This window comes from Schistocerca gregaria, chromosome 3, assembly GCF_023897955.1.
Source record: "Schistocerca gregaria isolate iqSchGreg1 chromosome 3, iqSchGreg1.2, whole genome shotgun sequence".
Lineage (NCBI taxonomy): Eukaryota > Metazoa > Arthropoda > Insecta > Orthoptera > Acrididae > Schistocerca > Schistocerca gregaria.
This window is the reverse complement of record NC_064922.1, coordinates 160,722,641-160,746,425: the sequence shown is the minus strand read 5'-3', so window position 1 is coordinate 160,746,425 and position 23,785 is coordinate 160,722,641. Positions and strand designations below refer to the sequence as shown.

The 23,785-nt window shown below is 40.2% G+C and overlaps 1 protein-coding gene across 2 annotated transcripts in view; it reads right to left on the bottom strand.

Annotated features, from left to right (window-relative positions):
- Positions 1-21,983, bottom strand: part of LOC126355196 (opsin-2) — a 61,460-nt gene extending 39,477 nt beyond the window's left edge. Inside the window, exons 1-2 of one of the 2 annotated variants that reach the window (XM_050005422.1) lie at positions 21,784-21,983; positions 8,646-8,828 (exon numbers count right to left, since the gene is read on the bottom strand). In XM_050005422.1, coding sequence (XP_049861379.1) covers positions 8,646-8,828; positions 21,784-21,836 — 236 coding nt within the window. In that variant the 5' untranslated portion in view covers positions 21,837-21,983. The remainder of the gene's footprint in view (positions 1-8,645; positions 8,829-21,783) is intronic. The other variant, XM_050005423.1, reaches the window with a different exon arrangement.
- Positions 21,984-23,785: the final 1,802 nt, after the last annotated feature.

Genomic DNA, 23,785 nt, shown 5'->3' with positions numbered 1-23,785 from the left:
TGACATTTTATGACAATATCGGAACAAAACAAAAGCATAATGTAATATCCAAAGCGATTCTAAACAATTAATCTTATACTACAGTTGTAAATAGGCTATTTAGGTTTTTATGTTGGTAACGCCACGTAGCGCTCTGTATGAAAATCACTGACTGTGCTGTACAGTCTGTGGCTGGTTGGACTCATTGTCGGAATATTCGGTATTGTAGTGTTGGGCAGTTGGATGTGAACTGCGCATAGCGTTGCGCCGTTGGAGGCGAGCCGCAGTGGTGGATGTGTGGGGAGAGGTGGCAGAGTTTTAATCGCGGACGAACTGGACGTGTGTCCGTCAGAGACAGTAAATTTGTAAGGCTGGATGTCATGAACTGAGAACACTATTAGGGTAAATACATTGTTTGTTCTCTATCAAAATCTTTCATTTTCTAACTATGCCTATCAGTAGTTAGTGCCCTCAGTAGTTAGAATCTTTCATTTATCTGGCTGTATTGTCGCTTGCTGTATTGCAGTATTTTGAGTAACGAAGATTTTTGTAAGGTAAGTGTTTCATGGAAAGTATAAAGGTATAGGTTATTGTTAGTCAGGGCCACTCTTTTGTAGGGATTATTGAAAGTCAGATTGCGTTGCGCAAAAAAAAAGTCTGTGTCAGTTTAGTGATGATCAGAATAAGTAAGAGAGAAATGTCTGAGTACGTTCAGTTTTGCTCAGCTGTTTGAAAATCAAATAACGTAAGAAGTTTATCAGCACAGTTACTTATAACTTTTTTAAGGGGAAGTTACACAGTATACTCGAATATTAAAGCTATATGAATCTGTAAGCCAAATATGTTGTACAAGTGTGTAATGACAGAGCATACTCTGTCATATGGACAAACTAGTGAATGTAACGAACAGGCCGAAAAATGACATCCATTCAGAGCATATTCAGTAAAGGTGGAATCTTTCTCCAAGTCGTTTCATGTTCAATCAGTCTACCGCAGGCAGAACTTCACAGGCACTTACATGAAATCTAAAATCCAGGAAATGTACTCCACATTTATACATTAGGAATACTGTTGTCCACCTTTGTTTAACACCAAAGATTAGAGACCACCTTTGGAACACAGTGTAATTTACAGAATTTCTTGCAGTTTGTGTGGCAAATTATATTTAGGTCAATCAAGTAGGGCTACAACTACTAGACTGACTGAGCATAGAAAGAATAGGAGACTCAAATACGAAAGATTCCACCTTTACACCTGGTCCTTAGCGACCAAACATATTTCCAGTACCCGCCCTTACTAAAGTAGCAGCAGCCAGTCATTATTTCTATCACCATTAGACAATAATCTTGTTATCACTGTTCTACACCCACATTCGATAGACTTCTGCCTCCCCATCCAATCCTTTTTCCAACCTGTACACATTCACCAGTTTTCCATATGGCATAGTAGACTGCACCATTATTCACTTGTACAATATATTCGGCTTATACATTCATATAGATTTAATATTTAACTATACTGTAATATGAGATTTATTTGTTTAGAGTCTCTTTTGGTATTACATTGTTCTTACATTTTGTATCGACATTTTAATAAAATGTTACATACCTTTGTACAACAATCTTTTTACAGCTATGAACTCTCGCTGAAGTTGTGTGGACTCTCTATTTAATGCTGAGTTATGTGATGATTGCCTAAGAAGCCGAAAGACGGTTCATAAAGAACTATTAAACAAATTTTATCGTGAAACATTAGTGCTATGTGTCAAAGTTTTGATAAGCTACAATTTATTTTTAATTATTGTTATTTAAATTTTATATGTGCCATTTACTGGCAGTTCCTATTTAATATATCGTACGTTTTCCTTTCCTATGTGGTTTTACCCTTATTCTATACGCTATCAATAATTTGTGACAACAAATCTCTTACTCTGAAATTTATCCATGCCGTATGGAATTGATTGAGGTCAACGACCGTATTTAAGAATTATGAAATAGTTCTTACTGCTTCAGACAATTTTTGTCAATATTTATTAGCACGACGCCTTTCGGCAGCATGGTGTCATCAGGTTCATTATATTCAGACGTACATTAATCTGAAGTGTGTTGAGCGTTACCTGTGGATTGTGCCGGTAAGGCTTTGCACCGCCATTCACCCATTTTTCCGGAACCTTGTCCTGCACACAGAGCACAGTAACCAATACATCAATAGTTAATTACTTCATTCATCTCTGGAAACTAAATATCTTAGTGTGAAAGTGTTAAATAAGGATGTCGTATTTATTATTGTGCTCTGTATGCCACACAAATAAATTTCCAACAAAAATGGATAAATTCATTACATAACCACACTTTCTAACAGAAATGATTCCAATTTGTTTCTAAAATTGCCATTATCTGGTACTCCTTTAATTCGAAGGGATGTGGTCAATTATTATTATACTTGCGAACTTTAATTTCCAATTTTGAATGGTTTTTTTCGTACCAAGTTCATGAGACTGGTATATCTACTTTTTGACAAAGTTGTGCCACATATTTCTTGTCTCCCCAGTTCTGTTCAGTATCTCCTCATTAGTTGCGTGGCCTACCTATCTAATCTTAAACATTCTTCTGTAGCACCACATTTCAAAAGCTTCTATTCTCTTTTGTCTAAACTGTTTATCGTCCATGTTTCACCTCCACCACGGCTATGCTCCAGACAAATACATTCAGAAAAGACTTAGATCTTAATTAATTTCTCTTCTTCTTCTTGCCATTGCCACTCTGCATTTTATATCCTTTCTACTTTGACCATCATCAATTATATTTTGCCCAAATAGCAAAACTTATCTACTACTTTAAATGATTCGCTTCCTAATCTAATTCCCCAGCGTCACCTGATTTAGTTCTACTACATTCCATCATTATTCGTACGCCATTTTCTTTGTTTTCTTTACTGCTTGTTCAATGTACCGATTAAATAACACTGGGGAGAGGCTACAGCCCTGTCTAAATGCTTCCTCAACCGCTGCTTCCCTTTCATGCCCCCTCGACTCTTATAACTGCCATCTGGCTCAAAGACAGTACTCCAGTCAACACTGTCAAAAGCTTTCTCCAAGTCTACAAATGCCATAAATACCTAATCACATACTATGCTAAAAATCACATAGAGTCTTTCGCACTGAACATCTAGTGCAGTGTTAGAGTTTTGTCTCACGTGTATGTGCATAATAGTAAATGAAACTCCCGATTTACTGCCCCACATTAGAACCTTAGTAAAATCTTACGAAGCAGATGATCTATATGGAAAATTCAACCAATCACTTTAAAAAAGATTTTAAACATTTACTTGTCCCATTACCCAGTTTTAGAATCACAGCAAGCTCATCAACAGGTCTTAGGTTTTTTACGGGTTCTTTATATTGTGTATTACACGCAGCTAGATCTAGTGTTCAACATCCGAATGATCAACTAGAAAAGGACAAACACTTTGAGAGCAAATCACTGCCCTGTATCAACCACCTCTGACGATAAGAGAGATAGTTATTCTTTTACGGCTCAGCGTGAAATTAATCCATAGTAAACCAGCCCCGAGTTGAAAGAATAAATAAAAAATGGAATTTAAGAAAATGCATGTGAGGAGGCAGGATCCTCACATCCAGTCCTACAATCTTAAGTTTATTAGTGTTTCAATACAAACTTTAAAAGGAAAAATGCTTATTCTCTCCATTCGTTTTTCAAGTTAATTAGTACTTGGAATATAAAGCTCAATGCACTAAAGCACTTTATTAAATGTAACTGTAAGAGTACTATGTCTTCCACGTTGATACTCGTTCGTAACACTTAATTCTAATGTCTGTATTTAGTGGAATTATTGATCTCTTTGAATAAGCAGAAAGTAAAAATATTGTCGATGTACTGGACGACAACGAAAAGCGTGCGCAGCGTGTGATGAAATGCACGTTCTTTGGCAGATTTATAAAATGGATCTGCTGTGTTTAGAATTCACAATGTTTTCTGAGGACACTAGACGTGAACTGTTCGGTGCCTAGACGATTATGCTGAGGGTAATTAACCTTACAATAAAGTTGTTGTGATTAAATGAAGATTAATGAACATAATAGCTTCAACCAGGAATAGTTAAACTGTGAACGTCTTCACTAATAAGATACTGTTACTCCAAAAATCTAATAAACAATAAAATTTACTTTAGACCAACCATTAAAATTTCATCTAGCTGTGAACATGAAAATAATACCTATTGCTAGTATTCTGCGTGTGACGATTTATAATCTCATATTGATCTTACACGAGTGAGAAAGACCAGTGACGAACTGAAACAGGGACAATTATTTTTGTGTTTTGCAGTAAAATATCTGTAAAGAAGTTTTCAATTATCAACGTTATTTCATTAGCTTAGTCATATTAATTAACTGAAGTTGCAACAGTAAAAATACGTGCATAGGTCAAGCATGTTAGTGTTAATTACTTGTGCACTTGAACTGTGATAAATATCTCAACCCCAAATCTAGCGCGCCCTATCTAATGTAGAAAGTTAGGGTAAAAATCGGCTTGATGCAGCTCTCTATGCTACTCTATCCTGTGCAAGCTTCTTCATCTCCCAGTACTCACTGCAAATTACATTATTCTGAATCTGTTTAGTGTATGCATCTCTTGGTCTCCCTCTACGATTTTTACCCTCCACGTTGCCTTCCAATACTAAACTGGTGATCCCTTGATGCCTCAGAATATGCCCTACTAACCGATCCCTTCTTCTAGTCAAGTTGCGCCACAAATTTCTCTTCTCTCCAATTCTATTCAGTATCTCTTCATTAGTTATGCGATCAATCCATCTAATCTGGATCAATCTTCTGTAGCAAAACATTTCGAAAGCTTCTATTCTCATCTTGTCCAAACTAGTTATCGTCCATGTTTCACTTCCATGCATGACTACACTCATACAAATACTTTCAGAAACGACATCCTGACACTCGATACTCGATATTATATACTCGATATTAACAAATTTCTCTTCTTCAGAAATGCTTTCCTTGCCATTGCCAGTCTACATTTTATATTCAGTCTACTTCGACCATCATCAGTTATTTGCTCCCCAAATAGCAAAACTAATTTACTACTTTAAGCGTCTCATTTCCTAATCTAATTCCCTCAGCATCAGCCGATTTAATTCGACTACAGTCCATTATCCTCGTTTTGCTTTTGTTGATATTCATTTTACATCCTCCTTTCAAGACACTGTCCATTCCGTTCAGCTGCTCTTACAGGTCCTTTGCTGTCTCTGACAGAATTACAATGCCATCGGCGAAAAAGTTTTTATTTTTTCTCCATGGATTTTTCTTTTGTTTCGCTTTACTGCTTGCTCAATATACAGATTGAATAACACTGGGGAGAGGCTACAACCCAGTTCCACTCCCTTCCCAACCACTGCTTCCCTTTCATGTTCCTCGTCTCTTATAACTGCCAACTGGTTTCTGTATAAATTGTAAATAGCGTTTCGCTCCCTGTATTTTACCCCTGCCACCTTCATAATTTGAAAGAGTGTATTCCAGTCAACATTGCCAAAAACCTTCTCTGAGGTCGGCTTCTACCAGTTTTTCCATTCGTCTGTAAGGAATTCGTGTTAGTATTTTGCAGCTGTGACTTATTAAACTCATAGTTCGGTAATTTTCACATCTGTCAACACCTGCTTTCCTTGGGATTGGAAATATTATACTCTTCTTGAAGTCTGAGGCTATTTCGCCTGTGTCATACATCTTGCTCACCAGATGGTAGAGTTTTGTCAGGACTGGCTCTCTCAAGGCTGTGAGTAGTTCTAATGGAATGTTGTCTACTCCCGGGGCCTTGTTCCGACTTAGGTCTTTCAGTGCTCTGTCAAACTCTTCCCACAGTATCATATCTCCCATTTCCTCTTCATCTACCTCCTCTTACATTCCCACAACATTTTCCTCAAGAACATCGCCCTCGTATAGACCCTCTATATACTCCTTCCACCGTCCTGCTTTCCTTTCTTTGCTTAGAACCTGGTTTCCTTCTCAGCTCTTGATATTCATGCAAGTGGTTCTCTTTTCTCCAAAAGTCTATTTAATTTTCCTGTAGGCAGCATCTATCTTACCCCTAGTGATATGCACGTGTACATCCTTACATTTGTCCTCTAGCCATCCCTGCTTATCCATTTTGCACTTACTGTCGATCTCAATTTTGAGACGTTTGTATTCCTTTTTGCCTGCTTCATTTACTGCAGTTTTATATTTTCTCCTTTCATCAATTAAATTCAATATCTCTTCTGTTACCCAAGGATTTCTATTAGCCCTCGTCTTTTTACCTACTGGATCCTCTGTAACCATGAGTATTTCATCTCTCAAACCTACCCACTCTTCTTCTACTGTATTTCTTTCCCCCATTCTTGTCAGTTGTTCCCTAATGCTCTCCCTGAAGCTGTCTTCAACCTTTGGTTCTTTCAGTTTATCCAGGTCCCATCTCCACAAATTCCCACTTACTACTAAATACTTAATACTAAACTAATATATTTTGTGCATTTTATCTTTCTGTATGCTGCAATCATTTATAGCCCAAAAATTTGTTCTTTGTCTCCGAGAATGCTAAAAATTTTGTGTCGTTATAGGAGGTTGTAAATTGTTGTAGTTTATTTATATTTTTTTAACCGGATGTTCACTTTTCTATATCTTGGCACGCATTGGTTAAAAACTATTAAATATAGAAGGCTGCAATTCTGTATACTGGCTTTAAGTATACTTAACTAAAGATTAGACCATTCTTATGATTTCAGTTTGAAAATTAAAGTCTTTTTAAAGAAAAACTATAAATACTGAAACTTTTGATGATCATTATTAAATTTCTTTGAAGCATAATTTATGACAGCAAAGTCTTTCTCAAAGTCTACTTTAAACACAATACTGTACCGAACTTGCAAAACAAAAATCAAATTTCTACTGTACTTTCTTTTTATTTCGAGGTATGTGTACCTGTGCTGCACGTAAATAATTAACATGCTTGATTTCATTTGCAACGCAAAATACAGTTCAGAAAAAAGTGTGAGAGTGAAAACTGTGGCCAATACAAGAAATTGTACCCAAAAGATTTGTCAAAGTTGGATAGCATTAAATGGGTTAACAACTCGTATTCCTTGAGCTACACTGTTCAGAAAACTCACAGGTTTTTCGTGATTTCCCCTATATATTTCCCGATATATAAACAGTGTCACTTCTGCCAGTGGCATACAAAATATTATCAAAAATTGTCCTCAACAGAGTGGTAGATACTTTAGACAAACAACTAGGAGAATATCAGGGTGATTTTCGAAAGGGAAGATCCTGTACAGAACAAATTTTTAACTTAAAGTCAATAATTCGCCATAGAATGTTAACCAGTAAACCAATACCAGTGTCATTTACAGATTTCAAGAAAGCATTTGATGGTATAGGCAGAGAAACGATAGATAAGGTCATTAGAGAATTCGGTGTTACATCAAAATTAGCAAACATAATTCGTGAAACGCTAACAGGTACAATATCTAATGTCAGATTTATGGGAGAAGTATCTCAGCCATTTAAAATAAAAACTGGTGTTAGGCAGGTGACGGTTTATCACCTTTACTGTTTAACTGTGTTCTAGAAAAAATTGTAAGGATCTGGAATTCGAAGCTAAAAAACCACAAAATTGAACCAATAACTCTGGGAAGGAAAACAAATGGAATTAAGGTAAACTGCTTGGCTTTTCCGGACGATTTCGCAGTACTTTCAGAAAACCAGATAGAAGCAGTTACTCAAATAAACATTCTGGAAAAATTAGCAAACAGAACTGCTCTCAAAATTTCTGCTGAAAAAACAAAATTCATGACAAATATAAAAAATGCACCAAAATACATAGAAACACAAACAGGTAAAATAGAGCGAGTAAATAAATTTAAATATCTTGGAGAAACTATAAACAGAATGGACTAGAAAAATCTGCAATAGGTGTAAGAATTAACAAAATGGAAAAAGCACATGGTTTGACCAAAAATATTTACAACAACAAATGTATATCTAGAAATACAAAACCAAAACACTATACCACAGTCGTACGACCAGAATGTTTATATGGATCTGAATGCCTAAAGAAGAACTATAAGATGGACTAACTAGAGATACTGGAAAGAAGGATTATTAGAAAAATAATGGGTGCAATGAAAACTGCAGATGGTTGGAAAACAAGAATTAATGAGGAGATCTACAAAAATATACAGAAAATATCTGAAGTAATGGCCAAACGAAGATTAACCTCTTTTGGGCATCTCTACCGAATGGATGGAAATAGACTATATTTCTGGAAGAAGCGATCGACAATAGCATGGATTACAGAAGTAAGAAAAGATCTTGAAAGAAAAAACATAAAAGAATCAGAAATAGCAGAAAGAAACCGTTTTTAAAAAAAATACTAAATTTGAAAGGCTTTCAAAGTAGAAGAAATAGAAAATTGGGAACAACATGGACAGAAGAAAGGAAGAGACTTCATGGGGGGAAAATGAGGGAATACTGGAAAAATAGGAAATAACAACAAAGGAAGAAGAGGAACTGAAGTTGTTAACGTGATCCTAGTTAGTCAATACCATTGCAGAAAAAAAAGAACAGTGCATGTGGAGAAACGTGTAGTAAGTAGGTTACTGACGTGGCGTATATCCACAGGACGATGCCGTTGCCCAAGGAGGACATGCACATGAGCATGAAGTAGACGAAGGCTAGTCCGAAGTGCCAGTACTTGTTCGGCACCTGGAAACTCCTCCAGTGCGGGTGGACCAGGTCGAGGTGCTCCGTCGGCACGTTCCATCCCAGCAGCGGCAGCCCCACGCTACTGCAACACACACAAACGCCGCGGCTGCAGAAACGAAACTTCACAAGTGTGCCGCAGCGCGCCGCGAGCTGCTTGCAATCCTCTTAACGGCGGGGAATTATTTTTGAAGCTTTCTCTGTCCAGCACTCATATGGGGATTCGCGCAAGTACGGCCGAAACCCCAGTTCTTAAAGTAAGAAGCAGGCACGTGTGCACGTAAACAAAACACTAGTCCTCAAATTAAGATGCTTACGTAAGGGAAACTGCCATTGCAAATAAACTACAGGGTGTTACAAAAAGGTACGGCCAAACTTGCAGGAAACATTCCACACACACAAAGAAAGAAAATATCTTATGTGGATATGTGTCCGGAAACGCTTACTTTCCATGTTAGAGCTCATTTTATTACTTCTCTTCAAATCACATTAATCATGGAATGGAAACACACAGCAACAGAACGTACCAGCGTGACTTCAAACACTTTGTTACAGGAAATGTTCAAAATGTCCTCCGTTAGCGAGGATACATGCATCCACCCTCCGTCGCATGGAATCCCTGGTGCGCTGATGCAGCCCTGGAAAATGGCGTATTGTATCACAGCCGTCCACAATACGAGCACGAAGAGTCTCTACATTTGGTACCGGGGTTGCGTAGACAAGAGCTTTCAAATGCCCCCATAAATGAAAGTCAAGAGCGTTGAGGTCAGAAGAGCGTGGAGGCCATGGAATTGGTCCACCTCTACCAATCCATCGCTCACCGAATCTGTTGTTGAGAAGCGTACGAACACTTCGACTGAAATGTGCAGGAGCTCCATCGTGGATGAACCACATGTGTCGTACTTGTAAAGGCACATTTCTAGCAGCACAGATAGAGTATCCCGTAAGAAATCATGATAACGTGCTCCATTGAGCGTAGGTGGAAGAACATGGTGCCCAATCAAGACATCACCAACAATGGCTACCCAAACGTTCACAGAAAATCTGTGTTGATGACGTGATTGCACAATTGTGTGCGGGTTCTCGTCAGCCCACACATGTTGATCGTGAAAATTTACAATTTGAACACGTTGGAATGAAGCCTCATCCGCAAAGAGAATATTTGCACTGAAATGAGGATTGACACATTGTTGGATGAACCATTCGCAGAAGTGTACCCGTGGAGGCGAATCAGCTGCTGATAGTGTCTGCACACGCTGTACATGGTAGGGAAACAACTGGTTCTCCCGTAGCACTCTCCATACAGTGACGTGGTCAACGTTACCTTGTACAGCAGCGACTTCTCTGACGCTGACATTAGGGTTATCGTCGACTGCACAAAGAATTGCCTCGTCCATTGCAGGTGTCCTCGTCGTTCTAGGTCTTCCCCAGTCGCGAATCATAGGCTGGAATGTTCCGTGCTCCCTAAGACGCCGATCAATTGCTTCGAACGTCTTCCTGTCGGGACGCCTTCGTTCTGGAAATCTGTCTCGATACAAACGTACCGCGCCACGGCTATTGCCCGGGCTAACACATACATCAAATGAGCATCTGCCAACTCCGCATTTGTAAACATTGCACTGACTGCAAAACCACGTTCGTGATGAACACTAACCTGTTGATGCTACGTACTGATGTGCTTGGTGATAGTACTGTAGAGCAATGAGTCGCATGTCAACACAAGCACCGAAGTCAACATTACCTTCCTTCAATTGGGCCAACTGTCGATGAATCGAGGAAGTACAGTACATACTGACGAAATTAAAATGAGCTCTAACATGGAAAGTAAGCGTTTCCGGACAAATGTCTGCATTACATATTTTCTTTCTTCGTGTGTGGGGAATGTTTCCTGAAAGTTTGGCCGTACGTTTTTGTAGCACCCTGTATAATAAACTATCCCTCTTGTAAGATGCAAGTATATGTACATTAGTAAACTCATACTACGATTTAAAAATATACTATAAACTCTTTATTTGAAGGTATGGAATATAAGAAGTGAGGTCTTACCTAGCGGTGACTGTTCATGACACAATCACATGCCGTCATAGCGAGTGAAACCTCACATATCTAGCAAAAATACCATTTCCATTACTTAACTTAAAAATACTGCAAAATTACACATAACGTACACAGACAAGGCCGAAATCTCTGTTCACTGTCTGACTACCATTATATTAAAATCGCTACACAATGAAAGATGTCCCACTGATGAAGCAGTACAGTTTAAACATCTCTACAATAAGACTAAAAGTATGGAATACAAGGGATTCCAGGGGTAGGTATTAAAAACCCATCAATAGACTAGTCGAATAAATTCATATTCTAGGCCGTGGCGGTATTTACACATTCTGTCATATCAGTGCAAATTTGAAAACTGAATAAATCACGGAATAATGTAGATAGAGAGGTATAAATTGGCACACATGCTTGGAATGATATGGGGTTTTATTAGAACCAAAAAAATACGAAAGTTCAAACAATGTCCGACAGATGGCTCTTCATGTAATCAGAATAGCAATAATTAGCATAACAAAGTAAGACAAAGCAAAGATGATGTTTTTTACAGGAAATAATCAATATGTCCACCATCATTCCTCAACAATAGCTGTAGTCGAGGAATAATGCATGTGTGTCAATTTTTACCTCTCTACCTATATTACTCCGTGGTTTATTAAGTTTTCAAATTTATACTGACTTTTTCGTCACCCGGTATTTACCTTAGCTTCTGTATCTGTGTGGTGTGATTATGAGAAATAATGGGAAGATCGCACGGAGAGCGACGCACAAATCCTCAGAAAAATGAACAATGTGAGCATTGCTCTTGATTGTGAACACTGCGGAACAACCAGCCAGAAGAGCAGAGAGCATATAGATGAGATTTTGTGTGGCGTGGTGTATTCCGTATCACTGGAAGCGAAATCAAGACATCAGTGGAAGAGTAAGATATTTAATGAGAATGAGAAAATATGTGGAAGATACGTAAGGCAAGAAGTTAAAGCTATTTTGCCAGTAACTTTCGAATGGTCTTGCTTCTACGATAGCATAAGGAATTTGCAAAATCACATACAAGTAAATAAATAAATTGAAAATTTAAAGATGTTCATTATCTATTGCCACGGCTTATTTCGGAACAAATCTGTGGTCTTCAGATATCTGCAGTTCTTCAGACAGGTTGAGAGGACTAATCTGGACTTTTGTTATGCACTTTTTGGTGTTTAGCTTCTACTGAAGTGGTTAATATAAACATACAGCGCTGTAAAGCCAAATTATGAAGTTGATGACCTGTCATTGTACTGTCTACTTTAAGTAACAAAGTCACAAAAAGTTTATTAATCTACTAAGTTTGGCACCCTATACACATAATAAACATTAATGTGTCTGACATTACCCATACCATACATTCACATTTAGACGCTTTGTGAAATCACCTCTATTCGCTTTTTTTGTATGTACTTTCCCGCATTAAACTTTAGAGGAAAATCACCACCCAGAAATGCCCGATTCTTTAAAGAATCGAACTCCGTTGTATAAAAGTATCACTGCAAACAGTCAAATCCATTAAATATGGCGGAGTAATGGTGACTGCATCACACGGATGTACCGATGGCAGTACTGTTAGGAGAATAAAAGTTTATTTCCGACACGATCACACGATCTTATCAGTATAACATATATTTAAATGCTGCTTATGGCACTGTATTTCACGCTGACGTGATATTCATAGCCAAGCACTTTACATCCGATGACGGTACATACAACACTGAAACCGGTCGTATATTAATAGAAGTACTTTGTGACCGAGATGGCAATAAACTTTTATATTACTAATAATATCTGTTAGTATGCATACGGAACGATTTAAAATGGAACGGTTTGCTATTAAAATTCTTTCTTACAGGATTCGACCAGCACATTACATCCTGGAACGTACATCTAACGAGATGAGAGTGAAAGTAAAACTTGAAAGATTCGAGCTCACACAAAGGCTTACCATACAAAGGCTTACCAACAACCGTTTTTTCTGTGACCAATTCTTAACTGGGACATAAAAGTACAGAAAGTACCCTCCGCCAATCACTATACGGTGGATTGCGGATTGTAGATATGGAGGGAAAGATGGTAGGAGAGAAACGTTTGAGAGCATATGGCATTGTGTTTCGCACCAGGAGAAACATTTACATGTTTTTACTATCAGCCTGGTGATATTCGCTAGCAGAATATGTATTTTATTGCAAAGTGATGTAATTTTTCATGTCTCATATAACAGTATGCGACGCGCCTCTGCAATAATGGACGGCGGTTGCATTGTGGCCGCACCGAGATGCAAACAACTGTTCGGACACAGTTACACGAGTTCCATGAATTACGATAACAATGAATTACGATAGCAATGTAATCACGCTTTATGAAATGTGACCTTTGATTTATTGTTGTCTGAGGACGCGGGTGATGCTATTCTAGTTGCACTGAGTCATCTGTACAAGTGTGCACAACGTGCTTAAAAATATTCGTACAGGGATAGTACTGACAAAAACCATAGTAAAACTTGCTGTAATTATATGTCCGGAAACCAATACCTGTTGAGGTATCCGCCATTTTACTTGCGGATAGTAATGTGTTTACGGATGAGGCAAGATTCACAAGAGATTGCATACAGAATTATAACAATACGCAAGTGTGAGCAGACGCAAATCCTCGAGCAGTAACGGAGGAGAGTCATCAGAATTGCTTCGGTATCAGTCTATATTCGTAACAGATTCACAGGGCCATACACTTCAAGAAACAGTTTCACAGATGCAGCATATCACCGATTTGTGCGGTATGGATTACCAGCGCTTTTGGAGAACGTTACCCTTGCAGGAAGGCAATGACTGTAGTTTATGTAGGACGTAGCACCAGTCACTTTTCCATGCATCCTATTTCACCGCAGCGTTCTGCGAGCGATTTATTTGTCGGGGACGATTAGTAGAATGCGCTCCCAGTCCACGGGAAACGAATCGTTGGATTTCTGACAATAGGCACCCGTCAACAATGTGCAGACGTTACAGGAGCATGTAACCAATATATGCGACGCAACCCGAATGGAGCCAGCTGTATTTGAGAGAGTGCGCGACTCACTGCGACAAAGGGCTAGAGGATATGCAGCTCTGCCTATTGTCTTCTTCTACGTAAGAGACAGATGGGAATGAGAGAACAGATTGAAGTATATCTTAACAGGTACTAGTTTTCCGATATATTATTATAGGAACTTTTCTTCTTACTGGCAAGTTACACTTACACTGGTATAACATACTAAAGCCAGTATTTCATACAAACATTAACACTCCAACAACAGTAATACAAAAGTTCGTAATTTTGTCAACCATAAAAATTCTCAATAGTACAAGTAACTGAAGTGTATTTTTCCACTGTAACATCACCACACACTTTCACTGTTGTAAATCACTTGAAAGGCCATAAATGAAAAAAAATTTCAAGTTATTTTTCAGCCGTCTAACGATGTGTCAGTTACGAATTTGTATGTCTATGTAGATGAAAAGCATGTTTCAAAACAACAAAATAAGCAATCTCTGTTGGTCCATTATGGCCAGGGTACATCGGCTGGTACGTACTTTTCAATTCAATAAATTTTAGCAACAGCCGTACACTTTACGATATTTTATTTTATTTCGAAAGCAACCAGTTTCGGGCAATTCATATTGCCATCTTCAGGCCGCAACGAGCTTATCGTATAGCGCCATAAAACTGGATTTCGTGAATCCCAATCCTTGTGCAGCTGATTCATACGAAAGCGTGAGGTGGGCTCAGTTGCTGTCACGCTTTCGTATGAGTCAGGTATGGGGCCTGAAGATGGCAAAATATGAATTTCAGAAACTGGTTGCTTTCCAAATAAAATAAAATATCTTGGGAGGTGCGGCTGTTGGTAAAGTTTATTGAATTCAAAAAAAACAATCCATGCACGTCGTGCAACGAATTTACTCCCCTCTGCTTTTGATTTCCCTTGTGAAAAAAAGCAAAACAGCAAATAACATCAATTTAACGGCAGTTGCAAATTTCGTCCCCGGGACCAAAATAGAAACTGCACGGGGGACGAAATTACGAACATCCCCAGATTCATTGTAGTGACCGCTGCAGCAGCATAGACTAAATCCTTGATTATAGCGATTATACATAAGAAACTATATAACTGAAATGCAGCCCAATATTTGAACACAAATCAGTGCTCCCACTAGAAACTGAAGGCCGTTGATTTGACTGCTACACTAACTCACCCAGCATCAAAAATTTAATTCCCTCTACGCGGAAGCTACACGTGCTGCACACAACAGATTCTCTCAACAATATAATGGACTTGGACCACGCATGAACGGGCATCTAAACATTTGTTACCAACTGTGGAAACCGAAAATTCCTAGGGGGTGACGAAATTTGGGGCAGCAGGGATATGAGGGCCCCTTTTATCAAAAACTCTTTTATTTATGTAATTTGTAGTGCGGTACTGGCCCAATCATTTCAAGCGAAGAAGATTGTAAGTCTGAGCGACAAGATCTTGAGCAGGGTCCGAATAAGCGACTACATAAAGCGCGCATGTCGACGTAGCAAAACATTCAAATACAATCTACGTAGACAAAAACGCTACAATGGCTTAATTTCAGTATAACTAAAAGATTTTTTCAAATTTTTGTGATAAAAACTTCCAAAAATTGAAGAGTTTCTTTGTAGCTGCAAATCGTAATTTATTGTGAGATTAATGTACACTCAGTTTCGCGTTAATGAATGGTATCTTCAGGTTATTCCACAACAACATACATACTAATTACACCCTGTTACGTACTAAACCTAATGGGGCCTAATATGACGGAGATAGAAAGTAAACTAATACGATCATCCAACGCTGTATAAGGCACCTGGCAACATCAAATGCAATGGATGTTGAAAGATCCATAAATAATCTTAGATAATTACGGATCATCACTGACGGACGTACTAATTTGGTTTCAAGAATGGAAACATTGTCCAAGAGGGTGTACTTTTTTTATTATCTTTGCGATCGGCCAGTTTCAACTCTGTATCATTTTCATGCTTAAGACACGTGCTTGAAAATGACCCAAGGTTGAAATTTCCCGATCACATAGATAACAAAAAGAGTACAGCCTACTTAGACAATGTTTTCATTGTCATAAATTACCTCGAAGAGAACGCTTTCTTGACACACGGTCAACACCGATTTAGAACACATCATTCTTGTGAAACACAACTAGCTCTTTATTCACACGGAATGCTGAGTGCTATCGACAAGGGATTTCATATTGATTCCTTATTTCTAGATTTTCAAAAAGCTTTGCACACCGTGCCTTGTAATCAAATTGCATGCTTACGGAATATCATCTTAGATATATGACTGGATTCGTGATATCCTGTCAGAGAGGTCACAGTTCGTAGTAACTGACGGAAAGTCACCAACAGAAATGATTTCTGGCGTTCCCAAAGGAAGTGTTATATGCCTTCTGCTGTTCCTTATGTCGGCCTCCGTAGCGTAGTGGTAGCATTACCGCCTCTTACGCAGGGGGCCCGGGTTCGATTCCCAGCATGGGTTTGGTGTTGTGTGTCTTTCATCATCATTGACTCGCAAGTCACCGAAGTGGCATCAATTATAGAGGCAATACGGCGGCCGAACTCTCCCGAATGGGGCCTCCCGCCCAACAATGCCATACGTTCATTTCATTTCATTTGCTGTTCCTTATCTATTTGATTTAGGAGCCAATCTGAACAGCCCTGTTAGGTTGTCTTTGCATATGATACTACTGTTTATCATCTAGTAACGTGATCAGAAGATCAAAACAAATTGCAAAACGATTTAGAAAAGATAGCTGTATCTTGCGAAAATTGACAATCGGCCTCAAATAATGAAAAGTGTGAGGTCATCCACATAAGTGCTGAAAGGAATCCGTTAAACTTCGGTTACACGATAAGTGTAAAAAAAATTTTCGTGACAATACTCACATTTGCTTTTATTAATGTATAGGTACTCCGATGTATCGATATATTACTGTGATATGGTTCGTGTGTGTATTCATTTCTGTGAGCCTGTCATAATCTTTGACTTACTTGTAAGCGTTTTGGCGCGAATGCGCACAGAGCAGTCTTTGTTTCACTTCGCAGAGGTTGTTATTTCACTTTGTGAAAGAACAGTCAAGTCTTGTGTTTGGTTAAAGTGGAAATTAAATATATGAAGATTGATACAAAACTGTTTTCTTGATGGGGTGATAATTAAGAAGAAGTATATGTGAATTTACAAAAGATTAATAAAAATGTGGATCGTGAACGCCTAGTCAAAAATTATTTCTACCATACCATTGTTCTGATCTGGGATTGATCATTAAGAATTTCCTGAAAAACGCATTTGTTAGGTCTTCAGATATTGCTAAAATACAGATCTGGACCTTCTAGCAGTCAAAGTGGAATCACCCTAGAATCAACAAGATGAGCCATAACAACTTCGACGAAATCTTGTGGGAATCCATTCAAGATAAGTGCCAAAATTAATGACTTTTTTACAGTGACTTCATTATTTCCATTCTGACGATACCATCCACAGTCAATAACCTTGTTGTTACCCGATAAAGCGAACATATGCTCCGTGAGCAACAATATTAATCTGATTTATAATCCACTTTGCAAGTGATTTCTAATCTACTTTGCAAGTGGTGGTATTGTTAGACCCTTAATCATCACCAGCAGCACTAATAATTAAACTGTATTACAGCAGGTACTGTTGCTGTGTGCCTTGACATCTTTACCCTTTGATGGTTGTTTCACAATTGGGTGAACTATTTATCGATCACTGTATACATATATTATTTACAGCACTTATAGCAGTGTATGCAACTTTTAAAAAAAATATTTTCATGTTATTTTTTGTTTCGATGTAAAAGACGAATCACTGGGCTCTATTGCCAGCTCATGGCCAAACTGAACATGATTATGATCCTTGACGCCAAATACAAAGCGGTGATACTAATTGTAACTTGAATGAGGGAAGCGAGTGTATATCGCAAGCACCTGCACATACTCCGAATACAGCCATTAACTAACTTTTAATAGGTGACACCACTGTAACGACCTAGAGTCACGTACACTACCTGTACTTGAGCATACGTGAATAGCGATCAATAAGACATTTGTGTTTGAAGCGGACATTTTACGTAAAAATCGCTAAATGTGGGGAAGTGGCTGACTGGCAAAAATGAACAATCGAGTTTGAATGAGCCAGAATGAAATTTTCACTCTGCAGCGGAGTGTGCGCTGATATGAATACATCCCGCAGGCTGTGGCTAAGCCATGTCACCGCAGTATCCTTTCTTTCAGGAGTGCTAGTTCTGCAAGGTTCACAAGAGAGCTTCTGTAAAGTTTGGAAGGGAGGAGACGAGATACTGGCAGAAGTAAAGATGTGAGGACCGGGCGGGAGTCGTGCTTCGGTAGCTCAGATGGTAGAGCACTTGCCCGCGAAGTTCGAGTCTACATTTACATCTACATCCATACTCCGCAAGCCACCTGACGATGTGTGGCGGAGGGTACCTTGAGTACCTCTATCGGTTCTCCCTTCTATTCCAGTCTCGTATTGTTCGTGGAAAGAAGGATTGTTGGTATGCTTCTGTGTGGGCTCTAATCTCTTTGATTTTATCCTCATGGTCTCTTCGCGAGATATACGTAAGAGGAAGCGATATACTGCTTGACTCTTCGGTGAAGGTATGTTCTCGAAACTTCAACAAAAGCCCGTACCGAGCTACTGAGCGTCGCTCCTGCAGAGTCTTCCACTGGAGTTTATCCATCATCTCCGTAACGCTTTCGCGATTACTAAATGATCCTGCAACGAAGCGCGCTGCTCTCCGTTGTATCTTCTCTATCTCTTCTATCAACCCTATCTGGTACGGATCCCACACCGGTAAGCAGTATTCCAGCAGTGGGCGAACAAGCGTACTATAACCTACTTCGTTTTCGGACTGCATTTCCTTAGGATTCTTCCAATGGATCTCAGTCTGTCATCTGCTTTACCAACGATCAACTTTATATGATCATTCCATTTTAAATCACTCCTAATGCGTACTCCCAGTTAATTCGTGGAATTAAATGCTTCCAGTTGCCGACCTGCTATTTTGTAGCTAAATGATAAGTGATCTATCTTTCTATGTATTCGCAGCACATTACACTTGTCTACATTGAGATTCAATTGTCATTCCCTGCACCATGCGTCAATTCGCTGCAGATCCTCTTGCATTTCAGTACAATTTTCCATTGTTACAACATCTCGATATACCACAGCATCATCCGTTAAAAGCCTCAGTGAACTTCCGATGTCACCCAGAAGGTCATTTATGTATATTGTGAATAGCAACGGTCCTACGACACTCCCCTGCGGCACACCTGAAATCACTCTTACTTCTACATCTACATCTACATTTATACTCCGCAAGCCACCCAACGGTGTGTGGCGGAGGGCACTTTACGTGCCACTGTCATTACCTCCCTTTTCTGTTCCAGTCGCGTATGGTTCGCGGGAAGAACGACTCCGTGCGCGATCGAATCTCTCTAATTTTACATTCGTGATCTCCTCGAGAGGTATAAGTAGGGGGAAGCAATATATTCGATACCTCATCCAGAAACGCACCCTCTCGAAACCTGACGAGCAAGCTACACCGTGCTGCAGAGCGCCTCTCTTGTAGAGTCTGCCACTTGAGTTTGCTAAACATCTCCGTAACGCTATCACGGTTACCAAATAACCCTGTGACGAAACGCGCCGCTCTTCTTGGATCTTCTCTATCTCTTCTGTCAACCCGACCTGGTACGGATCCCACACTTATGAGCAATACTCAAGTATAGGTCGAACGAGTGTCTTGTAAGCCACCTCCTTTCTTGATGGACTACATTTTCTAAGGACTCTCCCAATGAATCTCAACCTGGTACCCACCTTACCAACAATTAATTTTATATGATCATTCCACTTCAAATCGTTCCGCACGCATACTCCCAGATACTTTACGGAAGTAACTGCTACCAGTGTTTGTTCCGCTATCATATAATCATACAATAAAGGATCCTTCTTTCTATGTATTCGCAATACATTACATTTGTCTATGTTAAGGGTCAGTTGCCACTCCCTACACCAAGTGCCTATCCGCTGCAGATCTTCCTGCATTTCGCTACAATTTTCTAATGCTGCAACTTCCCTGAATACTACAGCATCATCCGCAAAAAGCCGCATGCAACTTCCGACACTATCTACTAGGTCATTTATATATATTGTGAAAAGCAATGGTCCCATAACACTCCTGTGTGGCGCGCTAGAAGTTACCTTAACGTCTGCAGACGTCTCTCCATTGATAACAACATGCTGTGTACTGTTTGCTAAAAACTCTTCAATCCAGCCACACAGCTGGTCTGATATTCCGTAGGCTCTTACTTTGTTTTTCAGGCGACAGTGCGGAACTGTATCGAACGCCTTCCGGAAGTCAAGGAAAATAGCATCTACCTGGGAGCCTGTATCTAATATTTTCTGGGTCTCATGAACAAATAAAGCGAGTTGGGTCTCACACGATCGCTGTTTCCGGAATCCATGTTGATTCCTACAGAGAAGGTTCTGGGTTTCGAGAAACGACATGATACGCGAGCAAAAAACATTCTACAACAGATCGACTTCAGATATATATGTCTATAGTTTTGCGCATCTGCTCGACGACCCTTCTTGAAGACTGGGTCTTGAAGTTTTGAAGACTTCGGAAGACTTCTCTCCATAGAGAATGACATGCTGCGTTCTGTTATCTAGGAACTCTTCAATCCAATCACACAATTGGTCTGATAGTCCATATGCTCTTACTTTGTTCATTAAAAGACTGTGGGGAACTGTATCGAACGCCTTGCGGAAGTCAAGGAACACGGCATCTACCTGTGAACCCTTGTCTATGGCCCTCTGAGTCTTGTGGACGAATAGCGCGAGCTGGCTTTCACACGACAGTCTTTTTCGAAACCCATGCTGATTCCTACAGAGTAGATTTCTAGTCTCCATAAAAGTCATTATACTGGAACACAATACATGTTCCAAAATTCTACAACTGATCGACGTTAGAGATATAGATCTACATCTACATCTACATCCATACTCCGCAAGCCACCTGACGGTGTGTGGCGGAGGGTACCCTGAGTACCTCTATCGGTTCTCCCTTCTATTCCAGTCTCGTATTGTACGTGGAAAGAAGGATTGTCGGTATGCTTCTGTGTGGGCTCTAATCTCTCTGATTTTATCCTCATGGTCTCTTCGCGAGATATACGTAGGAGGGAGCAATATACTGCTTGACTCTTCGGTGAAGGTATGTTCTCGAAACTTTAACAAAAGCCCGTACCGAGCTACTGAGCGTCTCTCCTGCAGAGTCTTCCACTGGAGTTTATCTATCATCTCCGTAACGCTTCCGCAATTACTAAATGATCCTGTAACGAAGGTCTATAGTTCTGCACATCTGTTCGACGTCCGTTCTTGCAAACTGGGATGACCTGTGCCCTTTTCCAATTCTTTGGAACGCTACGCTCTTCTAGAGACCTAGGGTACACCGCCGCAAGAAGGGGGGCAAGTTCCGTCGCGTACTCTGTGTAAAATCGAACTGGTATCCCATCACGTCCAGCGGCCTTTCCTCTTTTGAGCAATTTTAATTGTTTCTATATCACTCTGTCGTCTATTTCGATATCTACGATTTTGTCATCTGTGCGACAATCTAGAGAAGGAACTACAGTGCATTCACGGTACGACACACAGTAATCTGCCAGGAAGTTTCTTTATTACTAATCTGATTTCTAACCTACTTTGCAAGTTGTGGTATTTTTAGAAGGTGATTCTATGAACACTCTGCCAGGCACATCAGTGTGATTGGCAGGGTCTCCATGTAGGCGTAGTATGGGACGAAGCAGACGGTGATGAGCAACAGTGGGGTTTATAAAGTTGCGTCCTTTACCTCTCGTAGGCCATGGCGGCTGGCACCGGGTAGAAGTCAGTGGTGTTCACCATGGTGGCGAGTCGGCGATGTGTTGCTGCGTGGGGTGAGTGTGTGAGCAGAGTCTGGGAGTGGCAGAGACAGCAGGCAGAAGCTAGCGGGCAGCAGGCAGCGAGCAAAGTCGACCGCAGCCGCTTCGCACCTGGGCGCCGGGGTCGCCGCGCGCCGCCTTTATAGCCGCGCGCCGCCGCCGCCTTCGGGCTTCCCTCGCCGCAGGCGACTCACCGCTGCGACAGCACATCACGCGAACCGCCGCCGGACGCTCATCACCGAGCCCGGCCGACCCCCTAAACGCATTACGACGCCGCCACGACGCTCTCAATACGTTTTAATTCGATTTGAGGCCAAGCATCCGATTGTGGTACGGTTTACAACACACGCGCTGAAGCACTATCAAGGTCGCCTCACATGTCCTACAAAGCACGCGCGCACACACAACAGCGGAGGTATTGTCGTGGTTGTGGAGAGAAGCGGGCGCTAGAACATCGTCTCGATCGATTATTTTTGCCTCCTCTCCGTCTTCATTCTTTCCGACTGGTTTGGTTCAAACACGATTTACTCTCCTGTACCTCTTCATCTCCGAGCAGTCTAGACACTTCACGTATGTATTGCACAGACTTAATCGGGATTTCACGAAACGACAGCGCGAAAATAACAGAAACTTGAGACAGGTCGAAGGGCAGAACATCAAGTTTTTAACTGACATTATAAAAAAAAAAGGCTCTGAGCACTAGGTGATTTAACTTCTGAGGTCATCAGTCACCTAAAACTTAGAACTACTTACGCCTTACTAACCTAAGGACATCACACACATCCATGCCCGAGAAAGGATTCGAACCGTAGCTGTAGCGCCTACAACCACTCGGCCACACCGGCCGGCCGACATTATACAGGGTGGTCCAGAACTACACACATCAAAAAAAGTTTTTCATCACCCTGGTTCCCAGAACTCCTGAATACATTGTGAAGTTTGTATGTAAACAATGACAATGCTGGAAAAACTATTACGTTATTTGATTTTCAAACAGCTGAGCAAAACTCGACGTACTCAGACAGTTTTCTCTTTGCTTATCCTAATCATCACTAAAATGACCCACAATATCTACAACTACATCTATGTCCATATTCCGCAAGCTACCTGACGGTGTGTGGCGGAGGGTACCTTGAGTACCTCTATCGGTTCTCCTTCTATTCCAGTCTCGTATTGTTCGTGGAAAGAAGGATTGACGGTATGCCTCTGTGTGGGCTTTAATCTCTCTGATTTTATCCTCATGGTCTCTTCGTGAGATATACGCAGGAGGGAGCAATAGACTGCTTGATTCCTCGGTGAGGGTATGTTCTCGAAACTTCAACAAAAGTCCGTACCGAGCTACTGAGCGTCTCTCCTGCAGAGTCTTCCACGGGAATTCATCCATCATCTCCGCAGCGCTTTCGCGATTACTAAATGATCCTGCAACGAAGCGCGCTGCTCTCCGTTGGATCTTCTCTATCTCTTCTATCAACCGTATCTGGTACGGATCCCACACTCCTGAGCAGTATTCAAGCACAGATCAAAAATATTTTGCATCACCCCGGTTTCCAGAACTCCTGAAGATATTGTGAAACTTGTATGTAAAGAATGGCAATGCTGGAAAAAGTATTACGTTATTTGATTTTCAAACAGCTCAGCAAAACTTAACGTACTCAGACAGTTTTCTCTTTACTTATACTGATAATCACTAAACTGGCACTCAATATTTTTAGCGCAACGTAGTCTGACTTTCAATAATCCCTACAAAAGAATAGCCCTCACTAACAATAACTTATTCCTTTCATGAATCACTTACCTCACAAGGATCTTCGTGACTCGAACTATTGCAGTACAGTGAGGGCCAATACTGCCAGATAAAGAAAAGTTTCTATCTACTAAAGGCACTAACTACTGATAGGCATAGCTAGCAAATGAAAGATTATCATAGAGAAC